Source organism: Podarcis raffonei, chromosome 2 (genome assembly GCF_027172205.1).
Source record: "Podarcis raffonei isolate rPodRaf1 chromosome 2, rPodRaf1.pri, whole genome shotgun sequence".
In the NCBI taxonomy this organism is placed as follows: Eukaryota; Metazoa; Chordata; class Lepidosauria; order Squamata; family Lacertidae; genus Podarcis; species Podarcis raffonei.
In genome coordinates, this window is record NC_070603.1 from 35,791,983 (window position 1) to 35,814,313 (window position 22,331).

Consider the following 22,331-nt stretch of genomic DNA (forward strand, 5'->3'; position numbering starts at 1 on the left):
GTGTTTATACTTCATTTTTAAAGATTTGTCTTGAGAGAGTCTTTAAACCTCTTTTGTTGACCACCAGCATTACGCTTTCCATTTTTAAGTTCAGAATAGAAATTGCATTATACTGTTATAGCACTGTAAGACAAGCAGCAGCAGCAACATAGCATGACTGTGTTAAGAGTTATTCCTCCATTTCAGAAAAAAAGGCAGGAAAGTGTTTTACTGCTAATAAAAAGATTGATTTTGAAAACAGGGTTAAAGAAAAGCCACTCACCACAAGCTGCCCTGGTTTCCCTCCGGAGGAAGGGCAGGATATAAACTGAATGAATGAATAGCGAATGTGTGTTGCTGACCTTCAAATGGGCTACGTCACACCTGATAGGATGGGCAGGACAAAGTAAGACTCACACAGAAGCGCAATACTCCTACTAGTGTGGAAAGTCAATTGCAATTCACTTTTAGTTCAGAACTTGAGAGCAATGATTAGGTAGTGCCATCTGGAAGCAGCCATTAACAATAACTGTTCAGGACAGGAAGAGCAGGGCCCCATATCCCAGACCACCACCATGTTGTGTAGGTTTTCTGGTTGTATCTCCGTCCCACCCAGCTACTTATACATGGGGGAGGAGGATGCTGCCAGCCAGTGTGGTGCAGCATCGGGAACATACACTTCTTATCCATCTCGGAAGCAAGTTAGCAATATCCGTTTCCTTGTTTCTACGTCTTCAGCCTTGTGCCTAGCCGTTCACCTTCCAGGTTGCTGTTTAAAGTGGCATATCTCTCTTGTCTTTCTCTCTTTGGATCAATCCAGCAAATGAACAGGACTTCTCTCTTCCATCTAGGGCAGATTCAAAGTACGTGTGAAAGCTCATGAGCAAGTGGGTGACAAGCATGTCTGCAGTCTCCCGGAGAAAGATCGGGATGGCGTTTTCCACATTAAGCCCTCCTCTTTCGGTAACAACGTGGAAGTAGCAGCCTCAGTCATTTGCGACGCCTGCCCCTGTGAACTGGTACTTCTTTGTTCTCCTCTTTGGTTGTCCTACCCCAAGAATGGCTCTAGATATTAATGTTATAGGAAGCCTGACTCTTGCATGAGCTCTTTAGGTTTGCATATAGAAGCAAAACTAGAGGCTACCATTATTTATTCTCTGAAGGACACGTGACTAAATCTGATCCCCTAGAATAAAGTTCAGTAACATCTTTTCTCTTGTACTTTGCAGCAACAGGAAGTCCTATCACCTAGGTGCAATTTCAGGGGGAACTTCGCCTGTGGAGAGTGTGTTTGCAATGCAGGCTGGTAAATACCTCATCCTTATTTTTTATTAAGTGGGGGGGGGGTGTTTTCTGTTTCCTTCAGCAGAAAATATCAGTTGATTGATTGATTGATTGATTGATTGATTTGTACCCTGCCCTTCCTCCAATCTGGAACACAGTGCAGCTTCGAATAACAAGCATAAGGACAACTGTATAAAATAAAACACAAAAACATCAGATATCAATAAAATGCAGCAGTGTAGCAGCAATATATAAATAAAAAATCTGTGGGACCAGCAACCTAACCCAAACAATTCATCCTCCAAACTACTGGACAATAAACTACTGGTTTATTGTTGTTTTATAAATCTTGGTTAATGGTAACCATGGTTCAGTGTTATGTGTAAACCTACCCAGTATGTTCACTGCTTATTGCATACAGAGACAGACCTGATTGACTGATTATGTGGTAATTGGTGCCTTAGCAATATCCTGTTCAGGAAGCCACTTCAAAATATTTTGGTTATTGAAAATGTTAACATTTTTCTATTGATTATATTATCTTTCTGGATAATACTCCCACTTTTAGTATTAAACTTTAGTAGAGTGGCTCCCCCTCCCCATGGATGCCCTGGGAGTCCGAAAAGGGAGCAGTATAGGGTAGGAGAGGTTCCCTACTGATGTTAGACACCCACACCCCACTTAGTTGTTAAATGTTGAGTTTCTGAATAACCTACTACCCCCATACTCCAGCAATCTAGCAAGGGACGTGGTTATCATGTGCAACCTTGCTTCTGCTTCTGGGAGTATCCCTGGGAGCAGAGGGCAACACAAGGAGCCCTCCCTTTCCCTCCCCTGTGAAGCAGGGAGAGAGAGAAAATCAGACTCGAAAACTGTGTGCCCAAATCCCACCTCTCAAGCGTCACTTTCCTGACCCCTCTGTTCCCTTCCAAATCAACTACGAATAGTAGGCAGGAAATCTTTAGACTCAAATATATGTTGGACTCATGCTGTCTGCTTTTCTCTGAGCCACACTTTCACCTCTCAATAGTCACTTCATGGCAAAGAAAGGTTGAGCTTTGGCCAATTATTATCATTTCTTTGCAACATGCCTTCTAAGCAAGATGTCAGACCTTTGAGGCCTTTCTCAGTCTTTGTCTTGACTTCCTTTCTCCTTGACAGGCGGGGAGCTACATGTAACTGCTCTACCACCTCCTCTACTGACGATGCAGCCTGTGTACGACCAGGGGATACAGAGCCCTGCTCAGGGCAAGGTGAATGCCTCTGTGGGCAATGCGAGTGCTATTCTGAAGGTCGGACCCAGCGTTTTGAAGGCCGCTTTTGTGAATTTGACAATTTGCAGTGTCCCCGCAGTTCTGGATTCCTCTGCAATGGTGAGTGAGGCCTTCTGGAGCAGTGACCAGGCTTCAGGTCTGCCCTCAGGTGGTTACAACTTTCTGCTGCAGGCTAAGGCTACACACCTGAATCCATTTACCTGAGAGTAAGCTCCCTTGAATCCGATAGACCTTAGCAGGCACAGTTAGTATTGCACCATAAACGGTCGTTCTCAGATGCTTGTGAAATCACACCACAACTAGATCATAGATTATAGAGGATTCACTATTGTGTTAATGACTGAATAGAAGAGTCTCCCCAAACCTATTCCCCCAGTTTTAAAGCTTATGGTGTTTGAGTTTTTCTGCAGGCTATCACACCTTCCTCATATTCTTTGCCTTTGAATTCCCCTAGGCTTGTACAGCTAATGCCAAGAAAAGCCTTTAGTGGTTGGTCATAGATCTGTCATCTTCTCTTTGAAAGCCTCTAGAGGGCATCAGTTACACTCTCAAGTGAAGGGAAAACAAAAGGTGTTTTCGTGATCCATTTCCGTAGAGATTAGCCCAGTGACAGAGTGGGCAAAATACTGTGTTTTAAACAGATTCCCTGCATTCACTGTGTCTGGCTGCAGCCAAGGTCAGGTTGATGTTGACCTGAGCATTATTGGTTTCCTAAAAACTACGCCTGAATGCCAAGTACTCTGAAGTTAAGTCCCAAGTATGTGTGGTTAGGATTGCAGTGTGAATAAAAAACATACTATGGATTCTCTGGTTCACCATTCCCTTTCCAGTACTTGGCCTTTCTTATTGCAGCAAACAAGACCATGTTGTTGTCTTTCTGCATCAACCTTTATAAAATGTTGGAGGCATACTCGATGAATCCATCAAGTAGAAAACACAGTAGCTTAACATTCCCCACTTCTTTGCCTTGATTATAGTCATTTAAAGCTTCTGAATGGTTTGCACTTCTACCACATTTGGATAAAGACACCCTTAAATGCTTCACTACACCGATTTTCTCTCCCCTGTTGTATATACATCTTCCATAGCCTTGTTGTATAGCTGTTTTTCAACAGTACTCACTTAATGAGTGACCCAAAATTGTGATCCTTCAATAGATAAAGATGTTAGGACTTCCCTCCTTAATTTCACATTACTGTACTGTACATATCTTTCTCTGACATCACCATTTGTTTCCACCTTATAATGCTCCTGTAGCCACAGTGTGAGATGGTCTTATATTTATTGCAATACATTTTATTGTTTTCATCTTATTCATAATTTTTAAAAGCACAAAATATCTAAGATACAAAAACAACAACAACAACAACACAACGACAAACCCCCAAAAGCTCCTGACATAACTATGGGCATTGTGGCACTTTGCCAAAGATGTGAATCTTGAGCTAGATCAGCCATGTAAGTGTAGGCTGAGTTCTGTGAAACCCTATCCTTGTTTCCTTCCTCTATGCAGATCGGGGGCGCTGCTACATGGGTCAGTGTGCATGTGAAAGTGGTTGGGAAGGCCCTGGCTGTGAGTGTCCCACAAGCAATGAGACCTGCATCTCCAGCAGTGGGGTAAGTTTCCCCCCCCTGCCCTTCTTAGAAAGATAAACAAGGGGGATAGGATGCTGTATTCCTTCATGTACAACAGCCTGAAGATCAGAGAGAGTTCTGTTTAAATAGACAGCTGGGTGACTTCAAAGTTGATGTAGCAGGCCTCATGCTTTGCATTGGGATGTTCCCAAATTCAAGTCCTCACTTCTCCAGGCTCTCAGGAAAGTTCTTTCCGAGACCCTGGGCAAGGTGTTGCCAGTCAGAGTATACAATAATGGACTTGAGCTGGTAGACTGTTTAAGGGATTTAAGGCATCTTCAGAGTGGGGGTAGGACACAGAAAACTCCCTTATGCTGAGTCAGACTGTCAGGGAACTGCCATCAGCTCAGAGGCGAGAGGTGGAAGGGCTGTTGGGTTACAGGGAGCCTCCAAAGATCGTGAGAAGCAGCACTTCCTCCGCGGAGGAGGGAAGCCACGGCTCCAGTGGGGAAGGGATGCAGGACTCGGAGGATGCAAGGGAGAGCCACAGCACTGAGCAGGAGCAAAGCGGGGGGGGAGGGAGGTCCCCCTTTGCCCACGCCCTCTCTGCGCGGTAGGTTTACGCGCAGAGAGGAGAGGCGTAGGATGGGGGTCAAGAGACTACTCTGCTGGGGAAAGTTTAAGGACCGCCCACTCCCAGATTCTGCTAGTGACTGAGCAAGACATGGAATTGAGACGGCCTGCACTGTGAATATTTTTGCACCGATAATAAAGCCTTTGAAAAGTCCAGTGAGGGTCTTGCCTGTTCGCTCTCGAGCAACCACGCCGGCATACATAACAGACCTAGGACTTTCTGCATGCAAAGCAGATGCTGTACCACTGAGCTACGACCCGTCGCGGGATGAAGTGCTGTTTTGTTTTGTTTTTTTTGCTTAGCATTATGCTGTATAGAAGAGGCAGCAGAAAAGTTTAGCCACAAGTGTCCAGACACGGGTGGGAGGTGAGCATGCCTCACTCCCTCACTTTTGATAACCCAGTTTACTCACCTTCTGTGGCTTGGATTGTTCACCAAGCTCCCAGGGAATTGTATCTACCCTGCAAAACTGCATGAAATTGCACCATTCAGTTGCCTCTTTGCATCCACCCTCCATCTGCTGATTTGCCCACTAAGGCCATTTCCTACTCTACTTTTGTGCTCTGAGAACTGTGGGAACTCGACTAATAAGGGAGAAGTAAGGCACGGGTATGAAGTCTGTTTTTAGCTTATTTTGTCAGTTTTTGCAGCAGTTGTTAAGCTGGAGATAGTGTTCAGAATATGCAACCTGTTTGTTTTACACACATGAGGAAGCCTGCGAAGGCATTTTAGTCCAAACTCTGATCTGCTCTCTTGAGTAATCTAGGCCATCATGTAGCTATTATGAATTGTTTGCTTAAGTTCACCTTCTTCCCAGACCCTATTACCCTTCGCACACTTTAAAAAATCCTTACCAACTCTTAAGAGACGTAAGGAAAGAGCCCTCTGATTATCCAAAGGGTTCTTTCCCCCATGTTTAACTTTCCTCTTGGCTGTGGTGAAAAAAAAATATCCTCAACTGAATTTGGGTAAGGTTTTGCCATTTCAGAATAGAAGATGATGTATCACCTGAAAATGAACTTTCAGTACTTGCCCTTGTCTCTTGCAGATTCTTTGTAATGGGCGCGGGAGATGTGAATGTGGCAGATGCATCTGTAGTAACCCCACCCTCTACATTGAACCCACCTGCGAAACCAGTTATGCCCTGGTAAGCTCTTAGATGAAGCCAGTGACTTTAGGGGGGTCAGCATGCTTAGAGTGTTATATAGCCGATGACTAGGACTTTGGGTCGATTCTTATGCTATATTTGAAAGATTATTATTTGTGCTTTTAAAACCACATTTACTCTTCCTTATGCATATTTGACAAATAGAGATCACTGCAAATGTAGCCACACATGGTCACTCCCTTGCTCCCGCTTTCCCCTGTTAATATGAACTTCCCTGGCAGCCCTTACTTATGATATCTCCATTAAAAGCCAGACCAAGCAAAAGATGAGCACACTCTATCTACAACAGCGAATTTCTTTCTTTTTTCTACTTTTTATTTATGATTTTCAATTTTATACATTTCAATAATCTTTCTGCGTTTTAAAAAAAATATTTTCCTCATATTCCAAATTAACTGAACGTAATCATTTATTCATCTACTTTAAATGTATACAGTCATACCTTAGCTGATTAACACCTTAGCAGTCGAACGTTTTGCCTCCCGAACACCGCAACCCTGGAAGTGAGTGTTGCGGTTTGCGAACGTTCTTTTGGAAGCCAAATGTCCAGCAGGGCTTCTGTGGCTTCCGATTGGCTGCAGGAAGCTCCTGCAACCAATCAGAAGCCGCACCTTGGAAGTTGAACAGATTTCCAGAACGGATTCCGTTCGGCTTTCAAGGTAAGACTGTACTCTTATAAAACTGCAGGTTATTACAACAATCCTACCAATGTTCTTATCTGTTTATAGTTTATTTGTAAATTTTCAATAAGCCATTTCCATTCTTTTATAAAAAAAAGTTTATTATCTTGATTTCTTATTTTTCTGGCAAGTTTTGCCATTTCTGCGTATTCCATTATTTTTTGCATCCATTCTTCTTTCGTCGGGACTGCGACAGGGAGTTTCTCGATTATTTATTTGCCACAGCAACAGCTTCTTTCACAAGAGAGTTCTCTGCAACTCAGCGCAGTGATTAACTTAGCCCTGTGTGTCTTATATATTCCACGCAACAACTTGTTCTTTCTCTCCTTCCTGTTCTCCGATGAGATAAATGTATATATTGCTTTCAAACACTCTTCCAAAAGTCAAATGTTCCACCTCTGCTGGTCTTTCACTCTGCCTCTTCAATACTTCTATAGACTGATGTCCTCTCTCTGGTGAACAGGGCTACCGGCATGTGTGTGGAGAAGATGTCCGAACCTGTGTTCAGTGCCAGGCTTGGGGGACTGGAGAGAAGAAGGGAAAGAAATGTGAAAACTGCCGTTACAAGATCCGAGTAGTGGATGAACTGGAACAAGGTACCATGATTTCCTTGATGTTCAGTTGTAGGCCAAAGAGCATGAGTGGTCAACTTTGGCTATCCATATGTTCCTGGACTCCAACTCCCATCCTCCCTAGCCATAAGGTTTGCTGGCTGGGGTTGATGGGAGCTGGAGTCCAGCAACAACTGGAGGGCCACAGATTCCCTATCACTGGCACGGATAGCAGTCCTCCTATTACAGTGCATTGGTGGAAACAAAATTGTGTTCAGTGTAAGAGGTAGCGAACATTTGAGGCATACGCTCCAACAGTCCCAAAGACTTTCACTGTTTTTGGTTACCTTCTCAGGCAAAACCACGGTCCCTATTTTGGCCTTTGAGGGATATCTTTTTTAAAATGTTGTTAGTGTAAATGGCTAGAGTTGACATATTTCAGGGGTTCAGCTCCCCTGCACCAGAATCTTTAGAAGTAAAATTTCCTCTGTGTGTATGTACATCTCAAGTGCATGTACATTTAGATGCATGTGCACGAACACTGAAACACCAGGCAATGGACAGCCTGCTACTTCACACACTGCAAGTATATTTTGAATCATTAAAACATTGTTGTTGTTGTTTAGTCGTTTAGTCGTGTCCGACTCTTCGTGACCCCATGGACCAGAGCACGCCAGGCACTCCTGTCTTCCACTGCCTCCCGCAGTTTGGTCAGACTCATGTTTGTAGCTTCGAGAACACTGTCCAACCATCTCGTCCTCTGTCATCCCCTTCTTCTTGTGCCCTCCATCTTTCCCAACATCAGGGTCTTTTCCAGGGAGTCTTCTCTTCTCATGAGGTGGCCAAAGTATTGGAGTCTCAGCTTCAGGATCTGTCCTTCCAGTGAGCACTCAGGGCTGATTTCCTGAAGAATGGATATGTTTGATCTTCTTGCAGTCCATGGGACTCTCAAGAGTCTCCTCCAGCACCATAATTCAAAAGCATCAATTCTTCGGCGATCAGCCTTCTTTAAAACATATTATCATGCAAATATTTTTTTTGAATATATCATTTTCTTAACCAAAAAGCAGATGCCATTCTGTCTTTTAAAGCAGTAGAAGGCAGGCTATTGCAGAGCAAATTAGTATGGGGCAAAATAGACAGACTAAAGGCTATGGCATTACAGCTGAGGCTGAGAGCTTGGGAAGTGGTCTTTGGTATGAGACTAATAGGGGCATTTCCCCCATATTACCATCCGTGAAATTTCTACAGAGTATGAAACTGTAGCCTTAGAGCTGTGTTGTGTTCATCACAGGGGAATTGCTTGATGGCGTAATGTAGTGACCATCACAGCTGTCCTGAACAGAGCTTCCTTATCAAATGAACCTGCTACTTATTTTAGGAGACATATTGATCAGTGTTCACCAGCTTGTGTATTGCTCACTCTTGCAGAAGCAACTGTGGGCCATTTCATTGCAAATGAAGTAGAGTAATCATGGAATGAGCACAGGGCCATGCAACACCACACATTAGTTGGGCCTCCTCCTGCCCCATCTTGCACTCACTTCTAAACATGATGAACATGCTTGCATTACTACCTATGTATGAATAATACACATTATGCTTCCTCCACCTATTTTCAACGGATAAATGTGTACACAGTTGCACATCGGGGTGTACACACATTCACCATATTAAGATGGTACATCAAACCAAGTGTGTGTTTTGGTTCCAAGGGAATAGCCTTCAGTTCATACGGTTCACCGATAGCGTGAACAGGCAAACCTTAACCATAGAGAACGGTTGCCTTGTTAAAGACAGTGTGCACTGTATCACATTTCTGACTAAGCTATTGCCTTCTGGACAGTGGAACCTCAGCCTGTTGTTTCTCACTGCCCCAAAGACTGGTGTAAGAGTTCAATAAAGCCCTGCCTGATGTGGCTCGCAAAGTCTTCAGAACTTTGCTTCTGTGTTGGTGGCAATAAAGACAATCTCAGGAATGTTGAAGATGTTTTGGTAGCATTTTATAAATTTTCTTTGTCTCTGCAGAGGAAGATCTAAATACAATTTGTTCGTACCAAGATGAAGAGGATGACTGCAGGTACCACTACCGCATGGAAGAGGATTCCAACCCAGAACTTAATGGCACCATTATTGTGCAAAGGAAGAAAGGTAAGTAATTATGTTCTAGGGAGAGATGCAAGACTGAGGCAGCTCTTTTCTCTCTTTCCAGAATCGTAGTCAGAGTTGTACACTTGCATAGTCTGAGATCTTCTGAGGCATGTTTTAATAATGAAGGCTTAACTAACTCCATTATGCAGATTTCTAGACAAAGTCAAATCTGTGAAACTGATTTCTGATCATAACAGGATCTTCTGCCCCTTAGAAAGCTATCTTAGACATTTGGTCCATCTAACTTGACTGGCAGTGGGTCTCTGGGGTGTCAGACAGAAGTCTTTCCTGGCTCTTCCTGAAGATCCCAGATCCTGTGAACTTCTGCATGGGAAGTAGGAGCTCAGTCACAGAGCTTAGAGCCTTCCCATCATCTTGCCCCCTCACCTGCAGAGACAGCTCTATCCTTAGGTAAAATTAGATGGCAGATACTGGAGAGAGGCAGTGAGATTCTGGAGGACACAGCTTTCTGCCTTCAAGCACGATGGAGGACGTTGCCTCTTCTTTGTTGTTGAAGTAAGATTCATTTGCCAGTCTAATTGGATTCTGTAAGTGGAATCAAGAGTGGCTGGGGGACAATCTTATCCTTTGCCTCAGGCAGAAAATTTCTTAGGCCAGCCCTGCCATAAGGAAGGGCCGTAATTGGGTGGTAGAGTATCTGCTTTGCATGCAGAAGGTCCAGAGGCAAATCCCTGGCACCACCAGGTAGGGTTGGGAGAGAGCCTCTGGGTAGGCAGTACTGAGTTAGATTGGCCAGTGGTCTCACTCGGTATAAGGCAGCTTCCTCTGTTCTTCCTCTGTTTTCCCTGCGGTGCCCAAATTCTGTTAGTTTCCCAGCTACCCCTGCCTAACCATGAAGGTTTTCCTGTTGTTACAGAGTGCCCATCAGGAAGCTTCCTTTGGCTTATCCCATTAGTCATTTTACTGATGCTCCTCCTGGGGCTGCTTCTTCTGCTGTGCTGGAAGTTCTGTGCTTGTTGCAAGGTAAGATCCAAGACTTCCACCCTGCAATGAGAAAGGGGAACCCATCTGGAGTAATGGGTGGCGTGGGTGTGATCTATCTAGCCAAGGGTGGTGAATGAGAGAGAACTTGCCTAATGTAGAGTTCTGGGGAAGTGAAGGCATGTGCCAAGCAAGAGTCTAGAGACGCCAGTGCAGATACAGTTCAGGACGCAGGAAATGAAGGCAGGTCAAGAAACAGTCAGGTTCCAGCAAGGCAGTTTCAGAACAGAGGGGAAGTTCAGGTAGAACAAGAAAAGCTGAGGGCCAAAGGACAACTAGGTAGGGAGCAGCCTGGATAGCTCTAAGTGGCACCTAGGCTGAAAATCAGACTAGGCAGGCTTGAATGTTGCTGTGTAGCAAGCCCCATCCCTGATGAGTGGATCTTCTAGTCTCAACTACCCCGGGGAAGATGTTTGTCCTCCTACCCATTGTTTTGTTTTTCATCGTCACGTTCAAAAGAATTCCCTCTCCTGACTATTCCTGTTTTTCTTTTCGCCACTTAGGGTTGCCTGGCTCTGCTACCCTGTTGTGCACGAGGTACCTTCTTTTGAATTTATATGTGGTCTTTGGGGTGGGTGAAGCATTGCATGGGGACGGGGAGAGGAAGGCCTAGATACTGTAAGGTTGGCAGCTGAGTTAGCCACTTGTTTTATCTGCCCCTGAACACTGCTAGGCAACTGCTGTCTGCAGTCTTAAAGCAGGCAAGGATTTTCTAAGTCTGTTACCAGATGCCCTTTGGTTTTGGAGATGTGAAGTATCGCTATCTGAAGCCTCACACCATCAAAGCACACACATGGCATTGAATTGTGTGATTCCCTAGATAGTAAAAGATAAGGCCTGAGGCAAAATTCTGAAACCTGTCTTGTTAGGCAGAACAGAGCCAGGACTACTACTGGAGCTCTGATTACAGTGTCCTGGAACATGGCAGAGAAGCATCTGTCACACAAGAAACTACATCAACAGTAACCTCAGTTTAAGCCATTTGTGTGCAAATTTATTAGCTTGTATTTTGGGGGCTTGTGCCACACCAATCTCTTAGCAGGTAAGCTTGTAGACTTTTCTTACTCTCAGTCATGTTGCATGATGGGCACAGGGGTGGGTAGGATGGGCTCTGCATTCATTCCCTGGAAACCAAGCAGCCAGACATGACTGACATTTGTATCAGGAAAATATTCCCATTTGAGAGTATATACTGTAGGGAACCATGGTCAGTCAGGAGTGCTCTTTACCATGTACCCATGTTACCACCCTGAGATCTACAGATGAAGGGTGGTATGTATGTATGTATGTATTTATGTATGTATGTACGTACATATAAATAAATAAATAAATAAATAAATAAATAAATAAATAAATAAATAGTGTGTGTGTGTGTGTGTTTAAAAAAGTATCTCAGTACACCAAATGTTTAGTTTCTGGCATATATAATATGGGTACATGCTAAAAATGTAACATGTGAATCAAACCAAAGGCATGGAAACAAGGACCATTGTTATGTGAGCATAGAGACCCACAGGTCAAAAGAGGGCAGGTGTTTGACAGCATTATACAATAATACAGCCTGCTGCCAGCAACCTGAATTCCATTTACCCAACTAGAAGTGGCTTTCATTTAGAAAAAATCCTGGGGAAACCTTGCTAAGTAGGTAACAAGTTGTTTCTGCATTTGAAGTGAGGTCCTCTTATTCCGCTTACTCTTGTCTATGGGAAAGATGTAAAGCTTGAACAGGGCCATTGGCGTTTCTATGTTCTAACTCCTCTTCTTTCTCCAAAGGCCGCACTGTTGGTTTCAAGGAGGACCACTACCTGCTCAGAAAAAGCCTCATGACCTCGGACCACCTAGACACTCCCATGGTTCGCAGCGGCAACCTGAAAGGCAGAGACACAGTTCACTGGAAGATCAACAACAATGTGCATAAGGAAGGCTTCTCTTCCTTAGCTCTCAATCCCAAGGACCTGAGTAAGTGCCCGTTTTGCAAGGTGGAGAAGGGGCTAACTGGAGCCAAAGATGGTGGGAGGGGGGGAAGTGGTCCCTCTGTCCTCTCAGAATCTGATCCTAAGCTGATTCAAACATGCACATTCCTCTCACATGAATGCATGTGGGAAATTACTTCTTAGAACACTCCCCCATGTCGTAATCTCTCTCCAGTTAAGTAAGTTGTCTGTGTAGCTTGAAACCTTATCCCTGAGGGCTTGAAGCCTCTACCCTGCTGGCTTTCCACTTGAAAAGGGATTTGACACTGGAGCTTCTTCAAACAAGGGGCATTCCCTCACCCCTGGCTTTCTTTCTGAGATGATACAGCCAGACAAGAGAACAGTATCATCATGAGCAACTGTGCTGATAATTTATCTGTTAAGAGATCCCTAGGTCTCTCACGCAACTAAAGTTGACTGATGGCAAGGAAACAGGATCAGATTATGTGTGTTTGACAGACATGTCCTAAATCAGATTCTAGCCTTTGATTTCAAAATTCAGCTAACCATAATAAAACGGCTCTACTGCTTCTGCCCAACCACCCACATTGCTACATCTCATGTCTCCATATGCATGCTATTTTCTGGTAGTGTTTCTTGCTTATTGATTTGTTTCCTTGAATCCAGTTCCGTATGGAGTGTCTCTGAGACTGGCCCGGCTCTTCACCCAAAACCTTGCCAAACCAGATAGCCGTGAGCATGAGCAACTGCAAAAGGATGTGGAGGAGAATGTAAGGAGCAGGAAGAATGCTGCCTACTGGGTTTGCTACTGAGGAATGGGTGGGCAGGGGGAATACAATCAAGCCAATGCAAGCTTCCTTTTCTTGGATTTGAGTTAAGAGACAGTATATGGTTGTTGTCTGCTCAACATAAGGAAATCAAGTGGAATTAACTAAACCCCTTAATCTGGACATTGGGCTGAACACCAGGAAATCTGAGTTAGTGACACTCTCTCTTCCTCTTCACAGCTCAATGAGGTTTACAGGATTATCCCCGGTGCCCACAAATTTCAGCAGACAAAATTCAGGTGAGTTACTTTGGGAGGGGGCAACTGGCATGTAGAGAAGCAGTGAGATCTCTTCCAGTGGGTGCTCCTTTTAAAGATGAGAATGGGTAAAAAATGGCTGAACGTCTGGTGTGATTAAGTCTAGGGGGCATCCTTGGAAGAATACAGAGAATATAAAGTAGTAGGATTAGAACTCTTGTCCCAACAGCTTTCCCCAGGTCAGAGTGTGTATGAAGCTTGAAAGGCCAAACCAAAAAATCTATGTTTTTCTCCTTGGATTGTAATTAAAATTATGCATATTGTCTGTTTACTCTCCAGGCTGCAGCCAAATGCTGGGAAAAGGTAAGGAATTCATTTCTTGCTTTCCATCTAGGTGTCGACGTGTGGATACTTTCCATTGCTGTGCTTATTCTGTGGGAGTTTTCACTCACCACTCAGAAACTGTGATATCTTCTTACAACTGTATCATTAGCATCGTTGCTCTCTGCACTGCAGAGATCATCATCTTCTTTGCCAGTTAACTTCTCACTGCTTGTGGGATGGAAAGTAGATCGATGTTAGCCCTTCCTAAGCAGAACTAAGAGCTGCATTCAAACCGCCCCTGCTGCGTGAGCAGAAATGGTCATTCTATCACCCCTTCCCATGCCCTCAGAGCTTTTGATTTGATGTCATGTTTGTATCTCAACAACAATGCTGAACTCAAAGCAGCTCACAATTATAATTTGTCTACCATGTTTCTCTGTGACAAACGCTGTAGCAGAGGAAGTGGATTCACTTATGCCAGGGAACTGTGACTGGCCAATAGTTTTTGCAGACCTGTGTTACCCCTTTAGTGTGGCAGCAGTGTTTATTCTATGGATATGCTGCAAGCACTCCCTATTTGAGTGGTGTGAAGTAGCCTTCATCTGGCCCCATTGCTGTGGAAAGAGTCTTCACACTGGCACTTGTTCCAGATCAGTGGCTGAAAATCATTGTGTATAAGAGTATGTGAGCAGTGACTTTATATTGCTAATAGCCTAGGTAAACAGACCCTGATCTTCCTTTCCTGCCCCCCAATCCCACCCTGCCTTCTTCAGACAGGACCACACAATCGTAGACACAGTGCTCCCTGCTCCCCGCTCAGCCAAGAATGAGATTGTGAAAGTAACAGAGAAGCATGTCGCACAAGAGGCTTTCAACGATCTGAAAGTGTCCCCTGGTTACTACACTGTAATCTCTGATCAAGGTAGGTGATGATGAACGCTACTAGTTCTCACCAAGGTTGTAAACCTCTGTCTGGACTTTATCATGTCATACAGCAGGTGGGGGCTCATAAGATGTTAAGCTCTTCTGTACAAAACATTCCCTCCGCATAGAAAACCAGAAGATTCTAGTGTAGCCTTCTCACCCACATATTGTGAAGGGATTTGTTTATTTTTATTGAGGAGCAGTCAACAAGGTGGGATTGCACCTGCAGTCCGAACTAATGCCGCCTAGACACAGGTTTAAAACCAGCTGATGGCTAGGCCTCCAATAAAAGCCAAGAGTTGCAGTCTTTTCTAAATAACTCCTTCCCCTCTAAATGTGCTTTTTTGTGCTTCCATCCCTACCCAAGATGCTCACGGCATGGTAGAGTTTCAGGAAGGAGTGGAGCAGGTGGATGTCCGGGTTCCCCTCTTCATCAGGGAAGAAGATGATGATGAAAAGCAGCTGCAAGTGGAGGCCACTGATGTCCCTGTGGGAACTGCAGAAATTGGGCGCCGGCTTGTCAACATCACCATTATTAAAGAGCAAGGTAAATGTGTCTGTAGGCCAATCAGGTAATGATGGCACATTCAACTCAGGCAACATTCTCAGAGAAGGTCTCTGGGCAGTCTGAAAACTCCAACAGGATTCCTGTAAAGCAGCAGTAAGCTAACTTCTCACCCTCCAGATGTTTCTAGACTACAACTCCCATCATCTCTAACCATTGGTTATGTTGTCTGGGACTGATAGGAGCTATAGTCCAACAACAGCATATGGGGGAGGCACAGGTTGTTCATACCTCTTGTACAGCCATATGTAGAGATGGACATCACTTTCTATGTCCTGCAGATGAATATGGTGACCTTTTGTGGATTGAATTTTAGATCTATATCATGGCAGTGCATTGACTACCTTTCTCGGTTCTACAGAGTATCCTTGGGTGATTAATTGTCGTGTTGGAACTAGTTAGCCACTGAATGTTAGGAAACAAGTTAGGGTAATATTGAAGTGTGGGTTTTGTTCTATGAGTTGTGGCACTTAGTAGACACCATATCACCATTACCACTGTCTCTGTATCCCTTTAGCAAACAGCATCATTCGCTTCCAGGAGCCAGCTTATTCATACAGCCGCTTCGACCAGGTGGCTAAGATCCCTGTACTTCGTGACATACTGGACAACGGGAAGTCTCAGATAACATACAGGACACGGGATCTCACTGCCCAGGAAGGCAAAGTAAGCACAATAGAGCTGACTAATAGGGGGAGAGCCTTGATAGCCATGGTTATAGGAAGACCCTTTGACAGTTGTGCAGCCATTATATGATCCTAGAGATGTAGAAAATATTTGTGTTGCATCAGTACACTGTTCAGCGAACTCTTTCTCTCTCTTCCCAAGGATTATGTTTTTGCGGAGGGTGATATAGTCTTCCAGCCTGGGGAAAAGCGGAAAGAGGTGCAGGTGAAATTGCTGGAGCTGACTGAGATAGATGCCCTTCTTCGCAATCAGCAGTTGAAACAGTTTGCGGTGGATCTCATCAACCCCAGGTTCGGTGCAAAGGTTGGCAAATACCCTCAAACCATTGTGACAATTGCCGATCCAGGTGAGCTTCATCAATTTCTGAGGGCAAGCACCTTTTTTTATCTCTGTTTATCTGCCAATTTGTTGTTCTATTTTGTATAAAAGCTTGAACCTGTCAGACAAACATCATTGCCGAGACTTCAGCAAAAAAGCTGGTGCATAAGGGACACTAAATCTAGATTCTCATATCTGAGCTGCCAGTGCAGTCCAGTGAGTAAACAAACAAACCCCTGTGTTGCAAAATATGAGTCAGCAATATCAAAAGCAGCACGATGGCCAGAAACAATTACAATGTGAAAAACTTTATGGACTGGTTCAAAACTTCAAAACTAGCAAACTGAAGTCTCTGAAAGTCTCTGAAAGTCCTTAAAATGAATCCCGGTGCCAGACTTTACCCAGCGGAGAGCAAGCTGTGAAGCTTTGTATAATAAGCAAATGTCCGATTCTGATGTCCAACTCTGAACTCTGCTGACAAGTGTTTCCGGATAACAACTACTGTTTCATTGAATTCTTCACCAGCCAATTAGTTCAACACTCATGAGTAGAAAGATATGTAATTTCTTCATTAACCAATCTTTTTTTGAATAGATATAATATACCGCTGGGTAAAGTCTGGCACCGTGATTCATTTAAGGACTTTCAATGTAGTCCAGTGAACAGACAGCACTGGAGTCCTGGGTTCAAGCCTCCCCTCTACTGTGTTGCTGTCCACTTCAGTGGGGTATGGCTTACCATGGGTGGCCAATGATATATTTTGAATGTTCTAGTTGTGCATGATGCATGTGCAACAAGGCAGTGAAGTCCAGTAACCAGATGTGTTTGGTCAGAGACTCAACACTGCTTGCTTGCAGTAATGAATTAGTCTTTAGGTGGTTGCTAATATTCTACTGCTTCTCTAACTTCTTCTACACTACTCTTCTCATCAAGTCCCCTAAGGAGAAATGTTCTATGAGGAAGTTTGGTAGTTTTGCCCCTTGGGTTAGTATTTCAGCTCTGATTTCCTAGTGCAATCTGTACTGGGGGGACTTCCCCATCAGACCAGGCAAGCAATGGCTCGTGTGATGTTCTAAGAAGTAATGGCTGTAAACAGGGTAGCATCTTTTTAGACAAGGACAAAGGCAGACTTGTAAACGTCAATCTACCTGCAGAAATCAATTAAGCTCTGAAAATGCTGTGGTTGTGCTAATCCACATTAGGGGGTGAATTAAATGTTGTTCTCTACCAGTCGTTCTGTGATTGCAAGCACTTCAGTTTGCCCAGTGGAACAATCTCCCCTCTTATCCACCTGCTTCTGTCCTAGGGGTCTCCTAACTCCCAGAGTTGATATGGGGTGGGGAGCAGAGGGAGGAAAGGAGGGAAAGTCCCATCGCTTTAACAGGACTCATTGCTCTGGCTTCCACTAGTTTGCCTACTTAGCAGAATATGGCTCTAAATTGTTGTCTGCATGCAAAAGGTTTCATTTATTTGCACTCATGATAGACTCTGAAGGAGCAACCTCAGCTGCTTTGTAAAATAAGAATAAAATGCTAAATTTAGTCTGAAAGGCTACAGGTTTTTTTAAATTGCATAACCTCCACCTGGATACACTTAAGGTGATTTCAGAAGTGCATCCTAATATGTTTATTGTTAGAGTGGCTTCCCCCCCTCTCCTCCCTCCACCCCACCCCAAAATTGCCGGGGGGGGGCATCAGAAGAACCCCCAGAACATTGTGGGTGGGGAGAGGGGGGGATCATGTGCCTTAGCACAACATTGAATTCCTCTCTTCATCTCCTCTGTACTGTACACAACTCTTTATTAATAGGCAAGAGTGCTTCTATGAAAAGCAAACCGCAACAAAGTGGTAAATATTTCACAAACCACAGAAAATAGTTAACAATGAGTTTGATCCAGATATAGATGTGTGGAACTCCACTCACACAACTGACTTTTCCAGACTTATTCTACATTAGCCCAAGGACTCTGTTAGCTGGTGATTGATTCCAGCTAGCTATTTTTGTCTAATGTTCTGTTCAAGTTTATATACTAGATGGGTGAGTTGGAGGCAGTCATGGTAGTATGAGTTGACAGAGTCACACCTGTGGTACTTGAATCCACAACCCTTAATGGATGCAGTCAAGCACCTTTACCATTCAGTCCACATGCCTCTCTCTTGGGATGTGGTTAAAGAGACAAACGAAGCCGTTCTGTTTTCTTTCTTCTGCAGAAGCTGTGGATGGCTTAGCATCGGCGAAACTCCTAGGCCAGCAACCGCAGCCTCCCAGAGGCATACTTGGAGCTCCCCTTAATCCAAATGCACAGGCACTAACCTCTAGGAAGATCCGATTCAACTGGTTGCCACCTCCTGGTAAACCTGCAGGGTACAAGGTATGGACCTGCCAAGCAATAAACCTAATTATTATGAATGAGGGGGGTACAATCTTGTTGACACTTGCACTGAGTTCAAGGCCTAGAGTGGCTTCCCTGCAGGTCAGTGTAGTCCTGCCCTCCTATGCCCAGCATTGACTGCTGCTGCTGCTCTCCCTCTCATGATACATCACATCAAGCATAGCACTCTGGAGTCATTCAATATCTCCCAAGGTTTATGAAGATGTGGATGTTCTAAAATGGGGGACAGTCATGAATTGCATTCTGTGGATGTCATGTTTTAGAATGGGGACTTTCCTTAACTGATCACATGATGGTTTGTTATTCTTGATGATGTAAGCAAGACTTTGAAAGCAAATGGGATTCTCTTTGGCCTCCAGGTGAAGTACTGGATCCAAGGGGACCCTGAGTCAGAAGCTCGCTTGCTTGATTCTAAGGTGCCATCAGCGGAGTTGACTAATCTGTATCCCTACTGTGATTACGAGATGCAGTCCTGTGCCTACAACGATATGGGCGAGGGGCTTTACTCCGAAGTGGTCCACTGCCGCACACTAGAGGACCGTAAGTAGGCATATTCCATGGCAGACAAGGAGGCGGGAATTCAACATCGCACTAAGGTGCTGTTGGGGCAAGCATTTCGGCTTGCCAGATGAGGCAAAGTGTTTTAAATGTGCTTTAAATTTGGTCTGCATACACATCATGCATCTAAAGCACATTTGAAACATCCCCTAAATCATCCTGGGACCTGTAGCTTGTTAAGGGTGCTGGGAATGTTAGCTCTGTGAGGGGTGAACTATAACCACCAGAATTCTTTAAATGCAGTGCTTTTTTCCTAAAAAAAATGTTTAGGGGGTACTCTCATTTTGACTCAAGAAAATCACCATTTTATAGTTCAAATCGGGGGGAAATAAATACAGTAAATGGACAAAAGTACAAAGATTCACAAAATGTTTAGGGGTATGCGTACCCCTGTGTACCTCCAGAGAAAAAGCACTGTTTAAATGTATGACGTGTACACAGCCCTGCTTTAAATCTATGATGTGAATGTGACCATAGAGCCTTGGGCAGTCTAGGCAAGACACTACACAACAAATGCTGTGTTTATAAGGAAAGGAAGCATGAAAATAAGAGAAATATTCAACATATCAAAGTAATTCTGCGTGTCAACTTCATTCTGAGCTCTCTGGTCCCTGATGCTAAGGGTAACATTGATGAATGAATACTAAGAAACAGGTTCAGTAAGAAAGACTGAGACTGCAATCCTGTGCACATGTACCTTTCTCTCATTGAATTCAATGGAACTTGCTTCTGAGTAGACATATATAGAATTGCACTGTTGGTGATATAAAGTCTCATTGCTGCGCTTTAGATCAATGTTACCCTAGAAGCATAGAAAAAGGACCTTGGCAATCATCTAATCTGAGCTGTCGCTCCGTATAGAATCTACAGGGCTGGATGATGATGCAGCATCCCTGGCAGATGGCCACCTGGAGATAGCTCAGTCTGTAGAGCATGAGACTCTTTATCTCAGGGTTGTGGGTTTGAGCCCCATGTTGGGCAAAAGATTTCTGCATTGCAGGGGGTTGGACCAGGTGACTCTCATGGTCCCTTCCAACTCTACAATTCTGTGAATCTATGAAATACTGTTAAATAAAGCAGGCTTGTTGCTCTAGAGGGCAGGACTAGAATGAATAGGTTACAAGAAAACAGATTTTGGCTAAACCAGAGGTTGTCAACCGTTTTCGCGTGTGGAATTTTGAGAAAGTGCCCTGACTGTCAGTCACAAAATGTCTGTTGTGAAGGTATGGCATGGCACATCAAAAAGAACAAAAAAGGGGACAGGATCACAAAATAGTGCAGGCATGCCACTTCTTAGTCCCACATCAATGGGAGAAAGGCACCTACATCAGCACTCTCTCATAGAGAGAAGCTCTTTGTACCTCCCCTCTGATGAGAACAGAAGGGAGGGTGGATGTCCAATCCTGGCATCCAATGAAATGTGGGCATGTTCAAGGGGGCGTGTTCAATGCAGGAGAGACCAAGCCTGTGCAAACTAAGCAGGAAGAGCACAGTTTCTTGATCATTGTGGATTTATGAGGACATATTTGCTAAGACCTTTCATGGGCACCAGAGGAGATACTGTTGGATACAGTGATGACTACAGACACCATGTTGGTGATCCCTGGGCTAACACTAGGAGAATGGTAAGAGTGGTTCAACAGTGGACTAGACTACCTAGGAAGCGATAGATTTTATGGGATTTGTTTTAAAATAACTGTCCGTAGTTTAATTTGAGATGTTACCAGCCTCATCCGCTGGGGCTGTTGTTCACATTCCATTAACTGCATTAAGTGTATCCAACTGCTCCCATGTTCTTGCCTTTCTTTCAACTTCACAGTTCCTAGTGAGCCTGGGCGCTTGGCTTTCAATGTAGTCTCTTCCACTGTGACACAGCTGAGCTGGGCTGAGCCTGCCGAGACTAACGGAGTTATCACAGCCTACGAAGTCAGCTATGGACTTGTCAACGAGGTCAACAGTAAGCGTGGATTCTGTTTGCTACCCTTATCATGCTGCAACCTTGCAAGCTGTTATTCCGGGCTGAACTAGTCAGCATCTTTTGGGCAATTATTCAGTTGTGTGCATTTAGAGAATGCCAACGGAGTCTGCCGTTGTCGAATCTCACAGTGGTAGAGCTGCAGACAAACCCCAAATCATGGTGATTAGAAGCAAAACATAGATCTACTCCCCAGCCCCATTTTATCCTCACAACACACCCCTGGGAGGTTGGCCCAAAATCATCCAGTGAGCTTCATAGCAAAGTGGGGATACGCTCATAGGAGGAGCACTACTGGATCAAAACAAAGACCCATCTAGTCCAGCATTCTGTTCTCAAAGTGGCTAACTAGATGCCTATGAGAAGCTCCTAAGCAGGACATGACTGCAGTAGCAGCAGTCTTCCCACTTGTGATTCCTGGATGCTAGTAAACCTTGAATAATTCAAGCCACCTGCATGCACTCTATGGCATTAAAATCTCCCTTTGTTCTGAGTTTTGCCCTCAAAAAGATTACAATGCTCTTTCAATGGGGTCAGCATAAGGCTGGGATATCATTGGAAAGGCATACTGTCTTTAGCATAAATCAAAGATGGTCAATATGGAACGAGGCAAAAACAGCAATTGAATGGGGAAAGGTATTTACATATACATTCTGTTTACAGGACCCGTTGGGCCCGTAAAGAAAGTCATGGTGGAGGGTGCCAAGAAGCGAATGGTTCTGATTGAAAACTTAAGGGAATCGCAGCCCTATCGCTACACAGTGAAGGCCAAAAATGGAGCTGGATGGGGTCCTGAACGAGAAGCTACTATTAACTTGGCCACACAACCCAAGCGCCCTATGTCCAGTGAGTTATATAGCCAAGCTTGTGCCGTGAGATCTTGTTTTTCACTTTGAATGATTCTCATTTATTCTGCATGCTTGATATGTCCACCATAGAATCTGCATTTCAACTGGGTGTGTGTTGCATGATATATTTTGTTCTTGGGGGAGCATGTCCCATAGAATGTAGTTGCACAGGTGTCATGGACACCTTTTGACTGTTGATCATGATGACATTTGGTAACAAGTATCAAACTATTTATGAACTTTTTTAAGTGTGTGCATTAATTAGCAGCTGTCTTATCCTGTCATGCAACCCTAGTGCTGGTGCACACATCCCTTTTTTAAATGAACACCAACGAGCTGCGTAGTTGGCTGTTATCCATCCATCCTTCTCTACCACAATGAAACTATCCCCTGTCACTCAATCTGAAATATCACAGGAACTAGATTGAAGCTTCTGCTGCTGTCACTTTAAAAATAAAATGTGTTTGGGGTACGTTAGTTTAAA

The 22,331-nt window shown here is 44.1% G+C and overlaps 1 protein-coding gene across 7 annotated transcripts in view; it reads left to right on the forward strand.

Annotated features, from left to right (window-relative positions):
* ITGB4 (integrin subunit beta 4) overlaps positions 1-22,331 on the forward strand; it is a 66,319-nt gene that overhangs the window by 28,833 nt on the left and 15,155 nt on the right. For all 7 annotated transcript variants that reach the window (XM_053375919.1, XM_053375918.1, XM_053375922.1 and 4 more), the window contains exons 11-31: positions 831-998; positions 1,209-1,285; positions 2,425-2,636; positions 4,051-4,154; positions 5,795-5,893; positions 7,058-7,190; positions 9,174-9,296; positions 10,174-10,280; positions 10,802-10,835; positions 12,072-12,257; positions 12,899-13,002; positions 13,240-13,298; positions 13,596-13,619; positions 14,354-14,502; positions 14,872-15,051; positions 15,587-15,735; positions 15,898-16,102; positions 18,285-18,445; positions 18,826-19,006; positions 20,844-20,981; positions 21,663-21,845. In XM_053375919.1, coding sequence (XP_053231894.1) covers positions 831-998; positions 1,209-1,285; positions 2,425-2,636; positions 4,051-4,154; positions 5,795-5,893; positions 7,058-7,190; positions 9,174-9,296; positions 10,174-10,280; positions 10,802-10,835; positions 12,072-12,257; positions 12,899-13,002; positions 13,240-13,298; positions 13,596-13,619; positions 14,354-14,502; positions 14,872-15,051; positions 15,587-15,735; positions 15,898-16,102; positions 18,285-18,445; positions 18,826-19,006; positions 20,844-20,981; positions 21,663-21,845 — 2,776 coding nt within the window. The remainder of the gene's footprint in view (positions 1-830; positions 999-1,208; positions 1,286-2,424; positions 2,637-4,050; positions 4,155-5,794; positions 5,894-7,057; positions 7,191-9,173; positions 9,297-10,173; positions 10,281-10,801; positions 10,836-12,071; positions 12,258-12,898; positions 13,003-13,239; positions 13,299-13,595; positions 13,620-14,353; positions 14,503-14,871; positions 15,052-15,586; positions 15,736-15,897; positions 16,103-18,284; positions 18,446-18,825; positions 19,007-20,843; positions 20,982-21,662; positions 21,846-22,331) is intronic.